Source organism: Crinia signifera, chromosome 11, assembly GCF_055691185.1.
Source record: "Crinia signifera chromosome 11, ASM5569118v1, whole genome shotgun sequence".
NCBI lineage: Eukaryota > Metazoa > Chordata > Amphibia > Anura > Myobatrachidae > Crinia > Crinia signifera.
In genome coordinates, this window is record NC_139227.1 from 4,311,171 (window position 1) to 4,326,629 (window position 15,459).

Here is a 15,459-nt window from a genome sequence, read left to right on the forward strand (position 1 = left end):
AGATCTTACAATAGATCTCTCTTGACGTGATCAGAATCGGATTGTGGTCGTTCTGATGTATGACCAGCTTAAAATGTAAAAACCTATCCCTTAAGGCCCCCACTAGTACACTCATGTGTTTGACATTATCTCCAACCCGATGCGCGGTCCCGAGCTCAAAGGATCGGCTTGTTCTTAGGACAAGTCGGACTAGTGTATGGGGGCCTTTAGTTCAGGGGAGGCCAAGTCTGTCCTCAAGATCTACCAACAGTCCATGATGTTCTTCGCACAACCTGTGGATCTTTAGTTGTATTGAACGTATGACAATGTTCGTAATGCCTGCAGCTGTCGTGTTGTATCTAATTTCTTTTTTTTTTTTTGCTGTTTTTCAGACTGACGTTTCATGTCTAACATGGGAAGGACAGCAATATCAAGGCAAAGATGCTATTATTGAGAAATTATCGGTAAGTGTTTTCCTCGTTTAAACTTTGCTCTAGAGCTCACTACGTTACTTTCATTCATCTATCGACTGATAAAATAAGATTAGCAGTTCAGTTTTTGTGTGTGCGTATTTTCATTAGCAATTTATGGATGGTTATCATTACTGACTGGCAGCACTGAGGTCATGGGTTCTATTCCCACCATTGCCCTAACTGTGTGGAGTTTGTATATTCTCCCCGTGCTTGTGTGTGTTTCCTCCCACAATCCAAAAATCTATACATACTGGTAGGTTCATTGGCTCCCAACAAACTGAACCCTAGAATGTCTGTGTGTGTATACATGTGGCAGGTAATATAGATTGTAAGCTCCACTGGGGCAGGGACTGATGTGAATGTTCAAATATTCTCTGTAAAGCGCCGCGGAATATGTGTGCGCTATATAAGAAACGTAATAAATGTCTGATTTGCTAAAGGCACATCCATATGTGAATCTCAGAGATAAACTAACCCCCCTCTGCAGCTTCCAATAGCAGATATTGATTTCTGCCTTATGGTATGTAACTTATTTACCTGGAGTCTTAACCCTTTGAGTGCCAAGTGAATTTGTCAAAATCGGTGTGAAAACTGACAAGCAAACATGACCTGTAATGTTTACATTTAATTTTTTATATAGGAAATCTTCTTTAAACAACTTTTTAATTTTTTTTTTTTTTCATTTATAAAACATCTTTAATGGATATTTGGAACATCTTATAGAGATGTCGGCACTCAAAGCTATCATACGCTTGTACATTATTTTTAATAGACGATGTATTATTTATTTATTTACAGTTTCTTATATAGCGCAGCAGATTCCGTTGCGCTTTACAATAGTAGACAGTGATAAGACAAACTGGGTAACAACAGACAGACTTGGAGGTAGGAGGGCCCTGCTGCAATATATTTCAATAGGGTGAACAATACCAACGGATGTTGGTATTGAGGTTTTTTTTTTTTTTAAATTCGTAAAAAAAAACAACAAACCAAAATACAGATAAGTATCAATTATCCAAAATGCTTGGGACCAAAAGCATTTTAAATAACTTATATTCTGTATTTTGGAATATTATTATATTTCAATGAGGATTTTAGGGACTGGACCCATGTGTGAACACAACATGCATTTATGTTGTATAAACACATGAAATACACACACGCATATATTATTTGCACATGAAACACAGTACACAAACTTTGTTTTATGTTTTTGAAACCATCTCGCGCACTGAATTTGAATGGTAAGCAATCATTTTGTTGCACATTTTTAGTACCGGTTTCCAGTAGTGCCAGATGCATTGCCTGCCCCCAGTAGTGCCAGATGCATTGCCTGCCCCCGGTAGTGCCAGATGCATTGCCTGCCCCCAGTAGTGCCAGATGCATTGCCTGCCCCCAGTAGTGCCGGTTTGGATAACAGATATCTGAGTAAGGGATACTCAACCTGTACTAATCTTTTGAAGGGTATTTGAATCTGCCGAATCTTCCAACAGTCAGATCGGCACTTTTTGGTGTAAAGCGGTGTACACATGATGAGATTTTGGGCGGTATTCAATGAGCCGGAATCGCCAAGTTTTATGGCGATTCTGTGTTTTTATCGTGTCTGACGGTGATTTTTGGAGCCCCAAATGCGAATCACCCTATTCAATGAGCTGAAATCGCCGATGACGACCGGTGAATGAAGCAGCAATCGCCAAATGTTATTCTCTACAAATCGCCGTTTTTTGTCTATAGGATTTTACATGGGGAATCGACGGTAGTTGAGGGGAATCGCCAAAAGTGTATTCAATGAGAAGTTGGCGATTCCTTTTTCTTCTTTCATATCGCCGTTCCTCACCGAGTGTCCCTCGTCATCTTTTTCTGGTGAACTTTTATAGGAACATGTGAAATAATTGGTTTTAAGTGTTCTATTTAACTATGCAAGTCTAATGTATTATTATTTGCTGCCCTTGTGTGATGTCATGGTCGTAGAAGTGCTATACAAATATATATTTAATTTCTTCAGGTATTTTTTTTTTCTCCCACAAAGCACTGTTCTTACCCATGGTGCACCTCACTTACCCATGATTCTCCTCCCCACCTCACTCCTTCGTTTGCCCTTTGAGCAGATTACCCAGCGTTTGCCGTATGCTGTATGGGAAGCGTTTGTCCAGGGTAATTTGCTTTTTTCTTGCATTTCTCTGCATTTTTTTTAAACAACTGACTACATTAATGCGGCTGTATAGGGAAACGCCGGTATGGCTGAGAATCGCCGTTAGGGCCGGCGATTCTCAGCCACGTTGAATAGGGTGACTTGGCGACTCCCCACGAATCCCCATGCATGGCGATTCACAGCTAAAAAACGGCGATTGGCAGGCGAATGTTAAATCTGGATCACTGTGACCAACGATTCTGGCTCATTGAATACCGCCCTTTGTGTTAGATTTTGACTATAATAGACCAAACCTTTTGATATTGGATGGACAGCTAACGGTTTTCAGCCTCATTCGATGCTAATTCAATCCCAATTCATTCCCCCCCGTTGAGTGTAAATCGAACAGTGAAATAGACTGTGCAGGCAAGAATATATAGTATAGATCTGTAATATTTAGTTAAAATCAAATTAATTTTGTTTACCGTATGATTAGATCCCAATCGATCTGGATAGAATTGCAAGCAATATCGCACCATGTGCACAGAACATAACTTACACCGACCTATTTAAACCAAGCGCAGACATTTCTACTAGAAAAAAATCCCCATGGTCGGAAAACGCGTATATCGGAAAATTACTTGATCCACGTGTTTTAGTAGAAAACTTGTCTGTTTTCGACTATTTTCCACGGATGCAGATTCAACTGTAAACAAAACCGGACCTGATGCTATAATGGGACTTGTTTGTTTTGATTCTAGGACTTCCAAGTACCGGCAGGAAAAAGTTCCATTAGAAGTTTGGACTATTTTAATACCTTAACATTGACAAAATACCCAATAAGTGCTGACTTTTGGGAATAGGAACAGGAACACACCGGTATCACAGAACTTGTGTGTTTTCTTGAGAGAATGGGATTTTTTGGGGCGACCTAAATAGGATTGCTAAAAATCCCCAAAACATCGGTTTTCCTCGCCTGATGCGTTTGAGAACCAGCTCTTGGGTAGATTTCCCTAAGCAAGCCGCAGAAAATGTAACCTGGTAATACCAGACTGGTTCCTTGTGATAGATATACAGTGTCTACATAGTCCTGCAATAGGTCGACAAGGCCAATATACAATAGGTTGGCAGGGTCAAAATGTCGACATGACAATGGTAGACACATGATCAGGTCAACATGATTTTTATTTTATTTTTTGTAAATGTCCTGTTCCTAACTCACCCTCCATGTTGTTATGGACAATATAATAGTGTGGCCAGCCTAGCGAGGCACCGAGCCGGAAGCATGGCGAGGAAAGTGTTTAAACTAATTAGTGGTCCATGTCAATAGTAGTCGACATCAAGACACCAAAACGTTGAGACACTTATGTCGAAATTTTCATGTCTACCGTTTCATGTCCAACTTTTGACCCTGTCAACCTATTGCATGTCAACATTTTGGGTCAAACCTTTTGACTGTAGACACTGTCTACCTAATAATCCACACCCTACGAGACCATATAGCTACGCAATGGAGAGTATAAGTTAGGTTGCGTAAGAGGAACGGGAAACGGTAATCCACAGCAGGTTGGTCTACAGTCATTCGGTCGACACCATTAGGTTGACATGCTGAAATGTCGACATGGGTTTAGGTGGACACAAGCATTAGGTTGATATGATCGACATGGGGTTTTCCACTGTGTTTTTTTTTTTTTGAGCCGACATGTGCCGACAGTATTTCATACCCTAACATCCACTAGGGCATCGTGGAAGAATAGTGACAATGAAAATAGAGAAACTAGTGTGCCGAGTGTAACGAGGTACCGTGTCTGAACATGGCGAGAGCAGCGTGCCATGCGAGGGGGCGCAGTGCTACGTTCCAGTGTCCATGTCGACTGTGTCTACATGTCGGTTCAAAAACCAGGGAAAAGATCTTTTGATTGTCGACCTAAACTCGTGTTGACCTAATGATTTGACCAACTTGCTGTAGCCCGAATGATCCCCACCTAAGAGGAACTAGTTGGAGAATAATTCTTCTATATTTGTCACTGGGGTGGCTGCACCTAGAATACAGTACTAGTGTAAATTAAATCATTCCATAATATAACCAGACACAAATAACGGTTACGGACCTTTCTCTTATTGTCTTACAGAGTCTTCCCTTTCAGAAAATCCAACATAGCATCACTTCCCAAGACCATCAGCCGACACCTGACAACTGTATAGTCAGTATGGTTGTAGGTCAGCTTAAGGTAATCTTTTTTTATTTTACATTCCACTAGATTTTGATTAACCTTTTGAGTTGCATGTATTGCTAATTAAACTAATTACATTCTTATGCATGGTTGGTTGGTTTTTATCTCTCTAACCATTTGGCAATGTTTCGACCATTTTTGATGTGATCTTCTAGTTTTGTTGGAGCTATATCATCACACAGAGATATCTACAGAGCATGCAAACACAGTCTATTGCTGCCAAGATACTGTCACACGTATAAAATGGTGTGTGCTATCTGGGTTTCGATTTTGTGCTGTCACGGGAGCGATCCGCAAGGTAAAAAATCTGTGCGATCTGCATACGATTTTGACTATAGTCCAAATATGTCAAATCTCACCGTGTGTACACATTTTATTCTTATTGGAGCACATACACTGAAGATTAACTATTTTTGTTCTACTGTACGTTGTACAGTGCACTTTGCACTCATATGACCAGTGAAGGAAGCAGAGTCCTTCCTGGTTCGAAGTGAAGTCTTGTTTGGAGGCTGTTTTAAGGGCAAACTGTGTTGATACTGGTCTAACCTTCGCTGTAGAGTTCATTTCCTCTCTGGACAGAATTCATCGGCTGCAATAGCTGAGTGCAGACAAAAAAAAATAAGTTCATATCATCAATACGTAGATTAAATCATATATAATCATCTCAAAATACAAAATATCAAATCCTGATAAGGAATAAGTCAAGACCTGATAATACTGTGAAGAATATACTGTACGGCCCTTATTCGTAAAACACCTTGTGTATAAATAAGTCCAGCGTCTACAGAAGATGTTATATTTGTCGTTCTCTCTTAGACAAGTGACAATGGAGAAATCCTCCTGGTTGAGCTAAAGGTCCCAGAGTAGGCCCTTATTCTGGCTGACTGCAAAATTCACAGCCTTGCAAATACACCCCCCCCCCCCCCCCCCCCCCCCCCCCTCACCCGCATCATGTGATCCCCTGCACGGCTGCAAATGGACGATTTGCTTAATCATCCATTTGCAGCCTTTGGAGCAGGGGAGAGATCATTTGATGTTCTGTGGCCATTAAGTGATTTCTGCAGCACTCGCAGATCTGAGACGCCTCTATGGTGTCTCTGATCTGAGAGCGCCCTGTGCGGGAAGCGGGATGACATCTGCTGATGTCAGCTGTCCGCACCCACATCACCGGGCAATTTTTCATAGGAACCCCCTTTTTGTAGAGCTGATATACGCGAGGCAATCCAGTTAATTGCTGCTTTCTTATGGCCAAACAGGGCAGGTATATACCTGATATAGGGGGTTATTCAGACCTGGTAGAAGCCCTGCTGCGCGCTCCTGCAACATCGCCGGGAAAGCCGTTCATCTGCTGTGCATAGCGCTCTGCTATGCAACGCCCCCCTCCCCCCTCTGTCAGTGCCGGGCAGAGGGAAAGCCGCTCAGTGTGTCTGCATTTCCCTGCAGTGATGATAGTGACCATCGCTGTCCATACATGCTGGGAATAGTCATCCAGTGTGTATGGACCTTTCGTGTGGACACAGCACTTACGAGGTCCCTTCCCTGGGCCCTGTGGTAGTCTCTCAAAACTGGGTTAATGATCACTCCGGGCCAGACCTTCTGTAGCTCTCCCCACTGTGATGCTATTCTTCAATCACCATTCTCCAAGCATCTGTAGCCATCTCCACCACATTTATGTGGACTCACCGATGAGCTCTTCAAAGTAGCCAGGTAAGTGTCCACTTGTGTCGGTGGTCTCTGACCAGTTTCGATCACAGTATAAAGGGCTTTATCAAAGGAAAAGGCACTTGTAGCCAAAAAGAGCAGACTAATTGGAGCCTTGGTTCCAGGTGGAATTGATGACATAGGGCAAGATGCACTAAGCTTCAAAAGTGATAAAATGGAGAGTGATAAAAAGACAGCCAATCAGCTCCTGCCTGACATTTTTCAAACCCAGTGTGTGACATGGCAGGTAGGAGCTGATTGGCCGGCTGTTTTTCACTCCCCATTTTATCACTTTTGAAGCTTAGGCTGGCCCATAATATTTTCCTTAATATTATTCCTTGTGCTATGCTAGTGCTCCTACACTTCACACTATACAAAGTAGAGGGAGCACTTTGGGAAAAATGATTATTTATTTTATTTGGCTAAATATTCAGTTTTTATTGCTGGAAACTAATCTAATGCACTGGTATCGGGGGTGGCTTTTAGGTGTCTGATTTATTTTTTATGAATTTTAATATTCATTTAGTAGAGGAAGAAGGCAGAATAGTGTGTGTGTGTGATATGTTTTTTTTTTTTTTTTTTAAGCATGGTACTGTGATAGGATGTCACCTTTGCAATAAGACTGTCAAAAATGTTATCCTTGCTGGATATTTCAGTCAACTGGTTTGTATATTCTCCCCGTACTTGCGTGGGTTTACTCCGGGTAAAATTAACCCTAGAATGTCTGTGTGTGCGTGTACATGTGGTAGGGAAAAATAGTCCTGAGGAGCTTACAATCTGATGTGAGTGTTCAAATATTCTCTGTAAAGCGCTGCGGAATATGTGTGCGCTATATAAGAAACGTAATAATAACTTTAAGTGATATAAGAACATTTTAGGAATGTGGAAGAGCCTATAAAATCACAGTGGGGTCATTGACTGCTAAGGCGCATGGTGGGTAAAAGTCACCAACACTGCCAATGCCAGTCCCAGAATTCCACTGGCATTAATGTAAGCACAAATGCTGTGCGGGAGCTTATTGGAATTGGCTTCTGTGGCTGAGCAGCTACATCAAAGCCTTACTTCAAGTGTAATACCAAGCGCCAGGTGGAGTCGTGAGGAGGACGCAGACACAGCACTATGGAGCAGAGTAGTCACACTGGCAGATATTGGGAGCATGTTACCTACCTGACTGCGTTTGGTGTGTGTGGGGGGGGGAGATTGTATGTGTTTATAAGGATTTGGGTAGGCCTCTGATCTCCAGTGAAGGGCAATCTTCATATTTAAATGCCCCCCCCCCCCCCCCCCCATTGTTAACGCCACCCCACGATGGACGCCAACCTGAAGCGTGGCGAGCCCGCGAGGGGCGGCGGTACGCGTCCTCCAACCTTTTCATACCCCTACTATCCACGTCGGCGTGGAGTTGATTCTATATAGGGTGGCGAGCCACCGAGCCCGAAGCGTGGCGAGCGGCCGCGTAATACCTGTGAAGTAATGTGCGTCCCCTTGCGGGGCTCGATGCGCTCGCCACGCTTCGGGCTCGGTGGCTCGCTGCGCTCGCCACACTATATAAAATCAACTCCACGCCGACGTGGATAGTGGGGGTATGAATAGGTCGGAGGACGCGTACCGCCGCCCCTCGCGTGCTCACTGCGCTCGCCACGCTTCGGGTTGGCGTTCATCGTCGGGTGGCGTTAACAATGGGAGGGCATTTGAACCATCAGGGTTGGGAAACAATAAAAATTGGGATCTGGGGGCCATTTAACATTGGGGCCAATGTAAAAATCGCGTCCATCGCATGCGATTTGGTTGCATGTGATGCGATCGACGCGATTTTTGGGGGTCCCGATGGATACAATTTTTATCGCTGGCGTCGTGCTAGGAAACAAGTACCGGGCATTCCATAGGGTGGGTGTAAGTGGGAGCGAGTAATGAGTGTGGATGAGAGACGCAGATCTTGTGCAGAGTGGAGAGGTCGGGTGGGGATATATTTTGAGATAAGCAAAGAGATATAAGTCTGTGTAGTCAGTCAGAGTGATGGCTTTGTATGTAAGTAGAAGTATTTTATATTGAATGCAGTAATATACAGGCAACCAATGGAGGGACTGGCAGAGCGGATCAGCAAATGTTGAACATCTAGCCAGGAAGATCAGCCTCATTGCTGCATTCAAAATGGATTGTAGTGGTGAGAGTCTTTTCTTAGGAAGACCGGTAAGGCATCTAAGCCTACGTGGATTTTAAGGAGTAGCTGGAGCAGCTTCATCAAGGGCAGTTTGTAGAGTCCGGTTCAGGTGTGTTACAGCTGTCTCAGGACAGGTGAGAGCAGATGTTGCAGAGAGGTAGAAAGTTGTTGAAAATCAGTAGCATTAGTATTTCTGCGGGTTAGAGGAGGCTTGCATGATTTACGTATTATAGAGTTTGGAGAAATGGAGGAGGTTGTGATCCGAGAGAGGGAATTCAGAAACAGAGCATAGCCTGGTGAATACCAAATCAAGCCAGTGTCCCTCCTTGTGGGTAGAGGAGTCAGACCATTGGGTGAGGCCGAGAGAGAAGGGTTAGAGAGAGGAGTTTAGAGGCATGAGGAGAAATCCATGATCTGAAACCACCCCCCCACCCCCCTCTTTTTTTTTTTTTTTTTTGTGAAGGTGAGGATGCGCTATGGTGAGTGCTGAAACATCTGTGTTTATTCAATTTCTACCTTCCTTTTAATTTGTTTGGAAATGGATGCACTTTATTCCTATGCTTAGACTAAAATAATTTGTATGTGATTGATTGTATACGTTTAACATACACACACACACACACACACACACACACACACACACACACACACACACACACACACATCTAGATCTGTAGAGAGAGATTATATATATATATATATTAGTGTTCCTTCTAGGAACCGGGGCAGGCAAGGTGCCGCTGCACGGGGGCATCGTCAAGGGGGCGGACCGGGACCACCGACGTCACAAAAGGGGTGTGCCCGGGCCGCGTCGTGATGAAAATGGGCGGGCCCGGCCGTCGTCGTCAAGAAAATGGGTGGGCCCGGCGTCGTCGTCATTGAAAGGGGCGGGCCTGGCCGCACCGAAGGCTCTCCGCTGCCAGGGAAGCGCCGGGCACCGCTATATACTGCGGCGCCGGGCTTCCCCGGTATCACGCTAAGAGTAGGAGACAGGCTGTTTTAGCGGGGCGCTGCCAGAGGGGCAGGGCGCATTTTGCCCTTTAAAAATCGTTCAGGGCGCAGCACCCCGCTAAAACAGCCTAGCGGGAACACTATATATAATTTCCAGACCAGAAATAAAGTCCAAACTAATACTTTTTTTTTTTTTTAAGTCTGAAATGACGTAGTATTCATGGTATGGGTGCTATTCTATTAGCCCAATGTAGTTTTGGTCAATAAAAATGTCTAGATATCGTGATCGTAGACAAATGGTCATTTTTGTGGCATCCAATTAGCCGATGTCTTTGTCTGATAATGGACCTGCAAACAGGCAAAACGCACAGGGCCAGCTAGTCATCATGGATTATTCTGAAGTATAGTAACCTAGAACAGCAGGTATCGGGGGTGCGAGCATCGCGCTTCATAAGGTGGCCACTGGCGATCCTCATAGCGGTAAAGTACCACTGCTAATAGGATACCCGCATAGTATGCATTACACCAAAATCACTGACCTCATACAAATCTATTACAAAGGAGATGTGTGAAGTGTGTGTAGAAACCAAATAATTGTGTAAAAAGCAAATACTTCTGTGTTCGTGGTCTTTGTGTAGACTGTGACTAGTAATTGCCTCTGAGTCCTATACTAAGTAACACGAGTGACCTAGGCTACTATCGTAATAAATGCTCGTACAGTCTGTAACGCTGCTTTATGTGATATAGCTTTTAGTAGTACTTAGTGAATAGGTGTTTTGACATTATGGGGTATGTTCTGTGCCCTTTAGGCGACCAGTGCTGATAGCTCACCGTCATAGCTTGCAGTCAGTATTCAACGACCCCCCTTCACTCGCGGTTTCCACCTTGCTGGTTCTTTTCAGTGAGGTGGAAACCGCGAGTGCGGCCATCATAATGATAGTATCCCACAGCAATGTTGGCCAGAGGTCAGGATGATGGGAAAGTGAAGACACAAATGTGTGCGCCTACGTAGATCTACTAGCTGAGCCTGCTCCAATCTATAGTTACGGAAGCTAGTCTGCTACCTTGTTTCTGTATGATGTGAAGACAGATTGGATGAAGGAGCAGATAGGAACTGGGGGTGGGCTGGAGAGTTTGTGGGCTAAACATGGTAACCGCACAAAGTGAAAATACATTGCAGAAGCCGTCACATTGGAGGGCATTGCACAAAGAAAGTTCCTTCACCTGTGAATGGGAGCCAATAATGTGTGTGAAGAGATGCAGTTTTTGTAAATGATGAAAGAGGTCGGTTGGGAGATAATTTGAGAAACCGAATTATATGTTCATGTACAGTTTGGTTAATGGTGTGTGTGTGTGTGTGTGTGTGTGTATATAGAGTAAAGCTACTCCTATATTGAATATGGAAGAACACAATTGAGGGACTGACTGATGGAATCCACAGACATACGTCTAGCAAGCAAGATTAGCCTCTGCTACATTCAGAAGGGATTGTAGTGGAGATTCTCTTTCTGGTAAGACCAGTTGTATTTATCAATGCGGGAGATAACGAGAGCATGGTTTGCAGTTTTAGTAGTTCTGTAGTCATTTCAAAGTAAAAAATCCCTAGTGATAAATTTTCAAATTCACAGTGCATGTTTCGCTCACAGACGCTTGAGAAGAAACTGTGTCTTTGCACTGAAATTTGGAAAATATAATGTATGCATGGTTGTAAGTACATTTTTTTACTTCATAAAGTTGCTGGTTTTATGATTGAAGTTCCTGCAAAAGTTTGGATTTGTGCTAATACAGATAAATCATTTGTGCATCAAACGCCACTAACTTTGCTTGAACTTTGCATATGGTTTTACTATTACTTCTTCCTTCTTATCACTTTGAAACCCCAACTCTTTTTCTATAGGCCAGATTAAACAAGTGGTATTCTTGTTATCACTCATTACCAATGATAAATGATACAGCCTACCAGCTTTTAACTGTCATGTGTTTGAGCGGATTGACGGAACACCATTTATCATTTTGTAATGCTTTTTTAAGAATATCCCTTGTTTAATCTGCCCATTCCTTCACTCTCTTCTCTCTTGCTTTTCTTTCTATGCGGTCTATTTGCGAAGCGTTGCGGTACGTTTTTATTGCTTAATGTCCAATAACCACATTTTATTATGTATTACAATAACCCATATACTGTAGGTCACCTCATTTTGCGTCGTGAAGTGCTATTCTGTTTGCGGTCCCATTTTGTTTTGTATATTTTGCTTTCTCTGCGTCGTAGTGTAGTTGCTAAAGTCTGTTACTGCTCCATGAATAACCCGACGCAGAGAAAAGCCCGGTTTTCCACAAAACAGGGCTTTTCTCTGTGTTTTTGAATAGACCCCGATGTCCCTTTTCTCGCTCTGCACCATTTTTCTTTCACATACTCTCCTTCTTTCCCACGCTCTCCTTCTTTTCCACGCTCTCCTTCTTTTCCACGCTCTCCCTCTCACTTCTTTTCCACGCTCTCCCTCTCACTTCTTTTCCACGCTCTCCCTCTCACTTCTTTTCCACGCTCTCCCTCTCACTTCTTTTCCACTCTCTCCCTCTCACTTCTTTTCCACGCTCTCCCTCTCACTTCTTTTCCACGCTCTCCCTCTCACTTCTTTTCCACGCTCTCCCTCTCACTTCTTTTCCACGCTCTCCCTCTCACTTCTTTTCCACGCTCTCCCTCTCACTTCTTTTCCACGCTCTCCCTCTCACTTCTTTTCCACGCTCTCCCTCTCACTTCTTTTCCACGCTCTCCCTCTCACTTCTTTTCCAAGCTCTCCCTCTCACTTCTTTTCCACGCTCTCCCTCTCACTTCTTTTCCACGCTCTCCCTCTCACTACTTTTCCACGCTCTCCCTCTCACTTCTTTTCCACGCTCTCCCTCTCACTTCTTCTTTCCTTATTAACCTTTGTTTTTTCTCCATCCATACCTTCTGCTCAGGCAGATGATGACCAAATCCTGGGATTTCAGCAAATCTTTTTATTGAAATATTTGACTGGTGCTTGGGTGTGTACCAATGAGGTCTTCAGGCTGGCCCTACACAACATTTAATTGATTCCTGTTCCCGATGAGAGGTGTGTGCTTGCTTGGGGATTTGGATAGCTGGATTGCCCCTTTTGTCCTCTGTTTCAATGAAAGATGTAATTCTTACTAATAACACTTTTACCCCTAAAGCCAGGTCGCTTCCGGGCTTTGGGCGTGGCTTCAACACAGGCGCAACCCGGCTTGTGACCCTTATTTAGACTGTTGTTCCCACCCAGCATAATTAACCACGAGCCAGGTTGAGCCAGTGTTAAACCCTGCTCGCTACTCGGGTTAAGATTCCAGGTCACTCGACCTGGGTCATTTCAACTGGCAGCATTTACACTGCATGCAATCCCAGGTTTTTGCGCGCTCCCGTGCAAAAACCTGGGATATTTCAGGAAGTGTAACATGGGTTTAAGCATCTGTTTACTATACAATATTTATTTTACTGTAGATGGAGTAGGACCTGAAGTCCACCATACATGCCACATGGGTTAGATGGGTGTAACAGGTAGGAGTCCATGTATAATCTGCTCCTGATGAAGCTGGGAAGCTCTCATCCCAGGGAAACGTATTGAGCCTGGGCCTTTTTACCCTGCACCACGTAACCGTAGAGTTTATTCTTGCATATGGACTTCATGGACTTTGCTTTCTCCAAAAAAATAACTTAAATAATTTAATACATCTCAAGGCTTTCCGAGGTGGCGGCAGACTTGCACAGTCATCCAGGTTTACCTGACACTTTAACAAGTGAATTTGCTCAGCCTCCTCTACCATACTACCACCCATTGGGACTATGCTGGTAACATCTCGCAGCTTAATGGTATTGGAGACCTCATAGTCCAGAATTGACCATATATGTTTCTATAGTGTTATTTTTCTTCTTGAATTCTAGTTACGGAAACTTATAATTTTCAGGTACTGTACATAGATTATTTTGGTGTAAATCTGCTTTGAAGCTTCAAAGCAATTTGGAATAGAGGATTACTTTTGAAACAAAAACAAAGTATCTGTTATCCCTTTCACAGCGAACAAATAACCTGGCTCTGACCTGGGTTATTACCGGGTCAACCCGGTTATCTGTGTCGTGTGAAAGAGCCATTTAGAAAAACCTAGGTCTAGCAACCTGGCATGCCGACCCATGTTAAAAGAAGGGTTTTACTTGAGTTAGATTTGGGTTGCTGGTCAGTGTAATCAGGTAACCCAGGTCGGGCGATCAGGGTCCTGTTTACATTATAGGGATGAGGCCGCTTCAGCTCCAAGCGCTGCTCCGACTTGGCTTATTGCCGAGTCACCGAGGGGAGCTTTACCTTGAAAATGCTGGGTCGCTCCCAGGATGGACCCGTGTCAAAATCCCTGTTGTGACCCAGCATCTGCAATGTGAAAAAGGGGTATGTTGGGGGGTTATTTTATTCCACTTTTAGCCATTTTTGGTAAAATTTTACTTGGTGTGTTTAACACAATCAAAGGTATATTATTTTTCAGAAGACCTGGGGTGTGTGTGTGTGTTTTTTTTATTTTTTTAAAGGTTTCATTTGTGTGGGTGCGGCATAAACCACAAACCAAAACAGTGGTGAGCGCTAAAGTGGAAAAATGGGGTCAGCCATGGACTGGTAAAATCCTTAGCTGCAGGAAGGTTTAATAAATGTACCCTTAGATATATCTTCATTTTAACACCTTCACATACCCAAAGATTGTGGCACAACCAGCTTCAGTTATCTGCGTTCCTTCCTAACGGTTTCTCAATAGTGTCATAGCTCCCAACAATATTCCATACCTCCAACGTTTAACTTGTCCCATTAGGGACCTGACTCAGAGAAGGAGTTTCAACATGAAGTACCCAAAAATTTTGTTTTCTCCTACATCAAGGTTGGGGGACACTGGACCATGGGATTTTTCAACTGGCACACCAAGGGGAGGGAACACTCAGACTGGCTAACTTTGACTGTAACTGTATGCCCAAAGTGGTCTTTACTGGAGACTAACACTGTAAATAACCAAACTTTTGGACAGTGGACCAATTTGCTGCACAACCTGAATGTTCCACCAAAGCCTTGAGTCGTGACGCCCAGAAGGTTGCCACCTCCCTAGTGGAATGCACTGACATCTGGTGTCATTCGCTTTGCACTAGAATAGGCCTTAAGTGATGGCCCAGCAGCTACAATGCACAATGGTCTACTTGCCAGCCAACTATGTGCAAAATGTATGTGCGTTTAAGAGAACAAGCAAGTGGAGAGATGATTTGTCAAAGTAAATCTGCAGAGCTTGAACTATGTCTAACATAATCAGATCATCCTGGTCCCAGGGGGTGTGGTATAAAAACCCGACAGTCGGGATTCCGACAGTTATTAGTCAGACGTCGGAATCCCGACTGCACAGCGTGGGGAGCGCAATGAAGCCCCTTGCGGGCTCGCTGCGGGCACGGTGGCGAGCTGCGCTTGCCACCTATTTTATTCTCCCTCTATGGGGGTCGTGGACCCCCACAAGGGAGGAGTCGGGATTCCGACGTCTGCGTAATGACTGTCGGGGAGCCGTCTGGCTCCCGGTCCCAGGAAGTCTCTAAAGGAGGAAAAGCTGGGAAGATTTCCTGATTAAGTAGATTTCCTGATTAAGTAGAATGCCAAAACAAGTTATGGCTGGAATGTAGGAACCGTACAGAGAAATCACTTGATTGTCATGGAAAAGAAGAGAAGATGACTTGAAAGACCAAATCCCCCAACTTGGACATTCTGAGCTGAGGCAATTGTACTAAGGAAGACCAGCTTACAAGTAACCAACAGAGGATCCACT

At 43.8% G+C, this 15,459-nt stretch overlaps 1 protein-coding gene across 1 annotated transcript in view; it reads left to right on the forward strand.

The window, feature by feature from the left end:
• Positions 1 to 15,459, forward strand: part of NUTF2 (nuclear transport factor 2) — a 32,588-nt gene that overhangs the window by 11,726 nt on the left and 5,403 nt on the right. The window contains exons 3-4 of the mRNA XM_083164128.1: positions 372 to 443; positions 4,716 to 4,814. Of these exons, the coding sequence (XP_083020254.1) occupies positions 372 to 443; positions 4,716 to 4,814 (171 nt within the window). The remainder of the gene's footprint in view (positions 1 to 371; positions 444 to 4,715; positions 4,815 to 15,459) is intronic.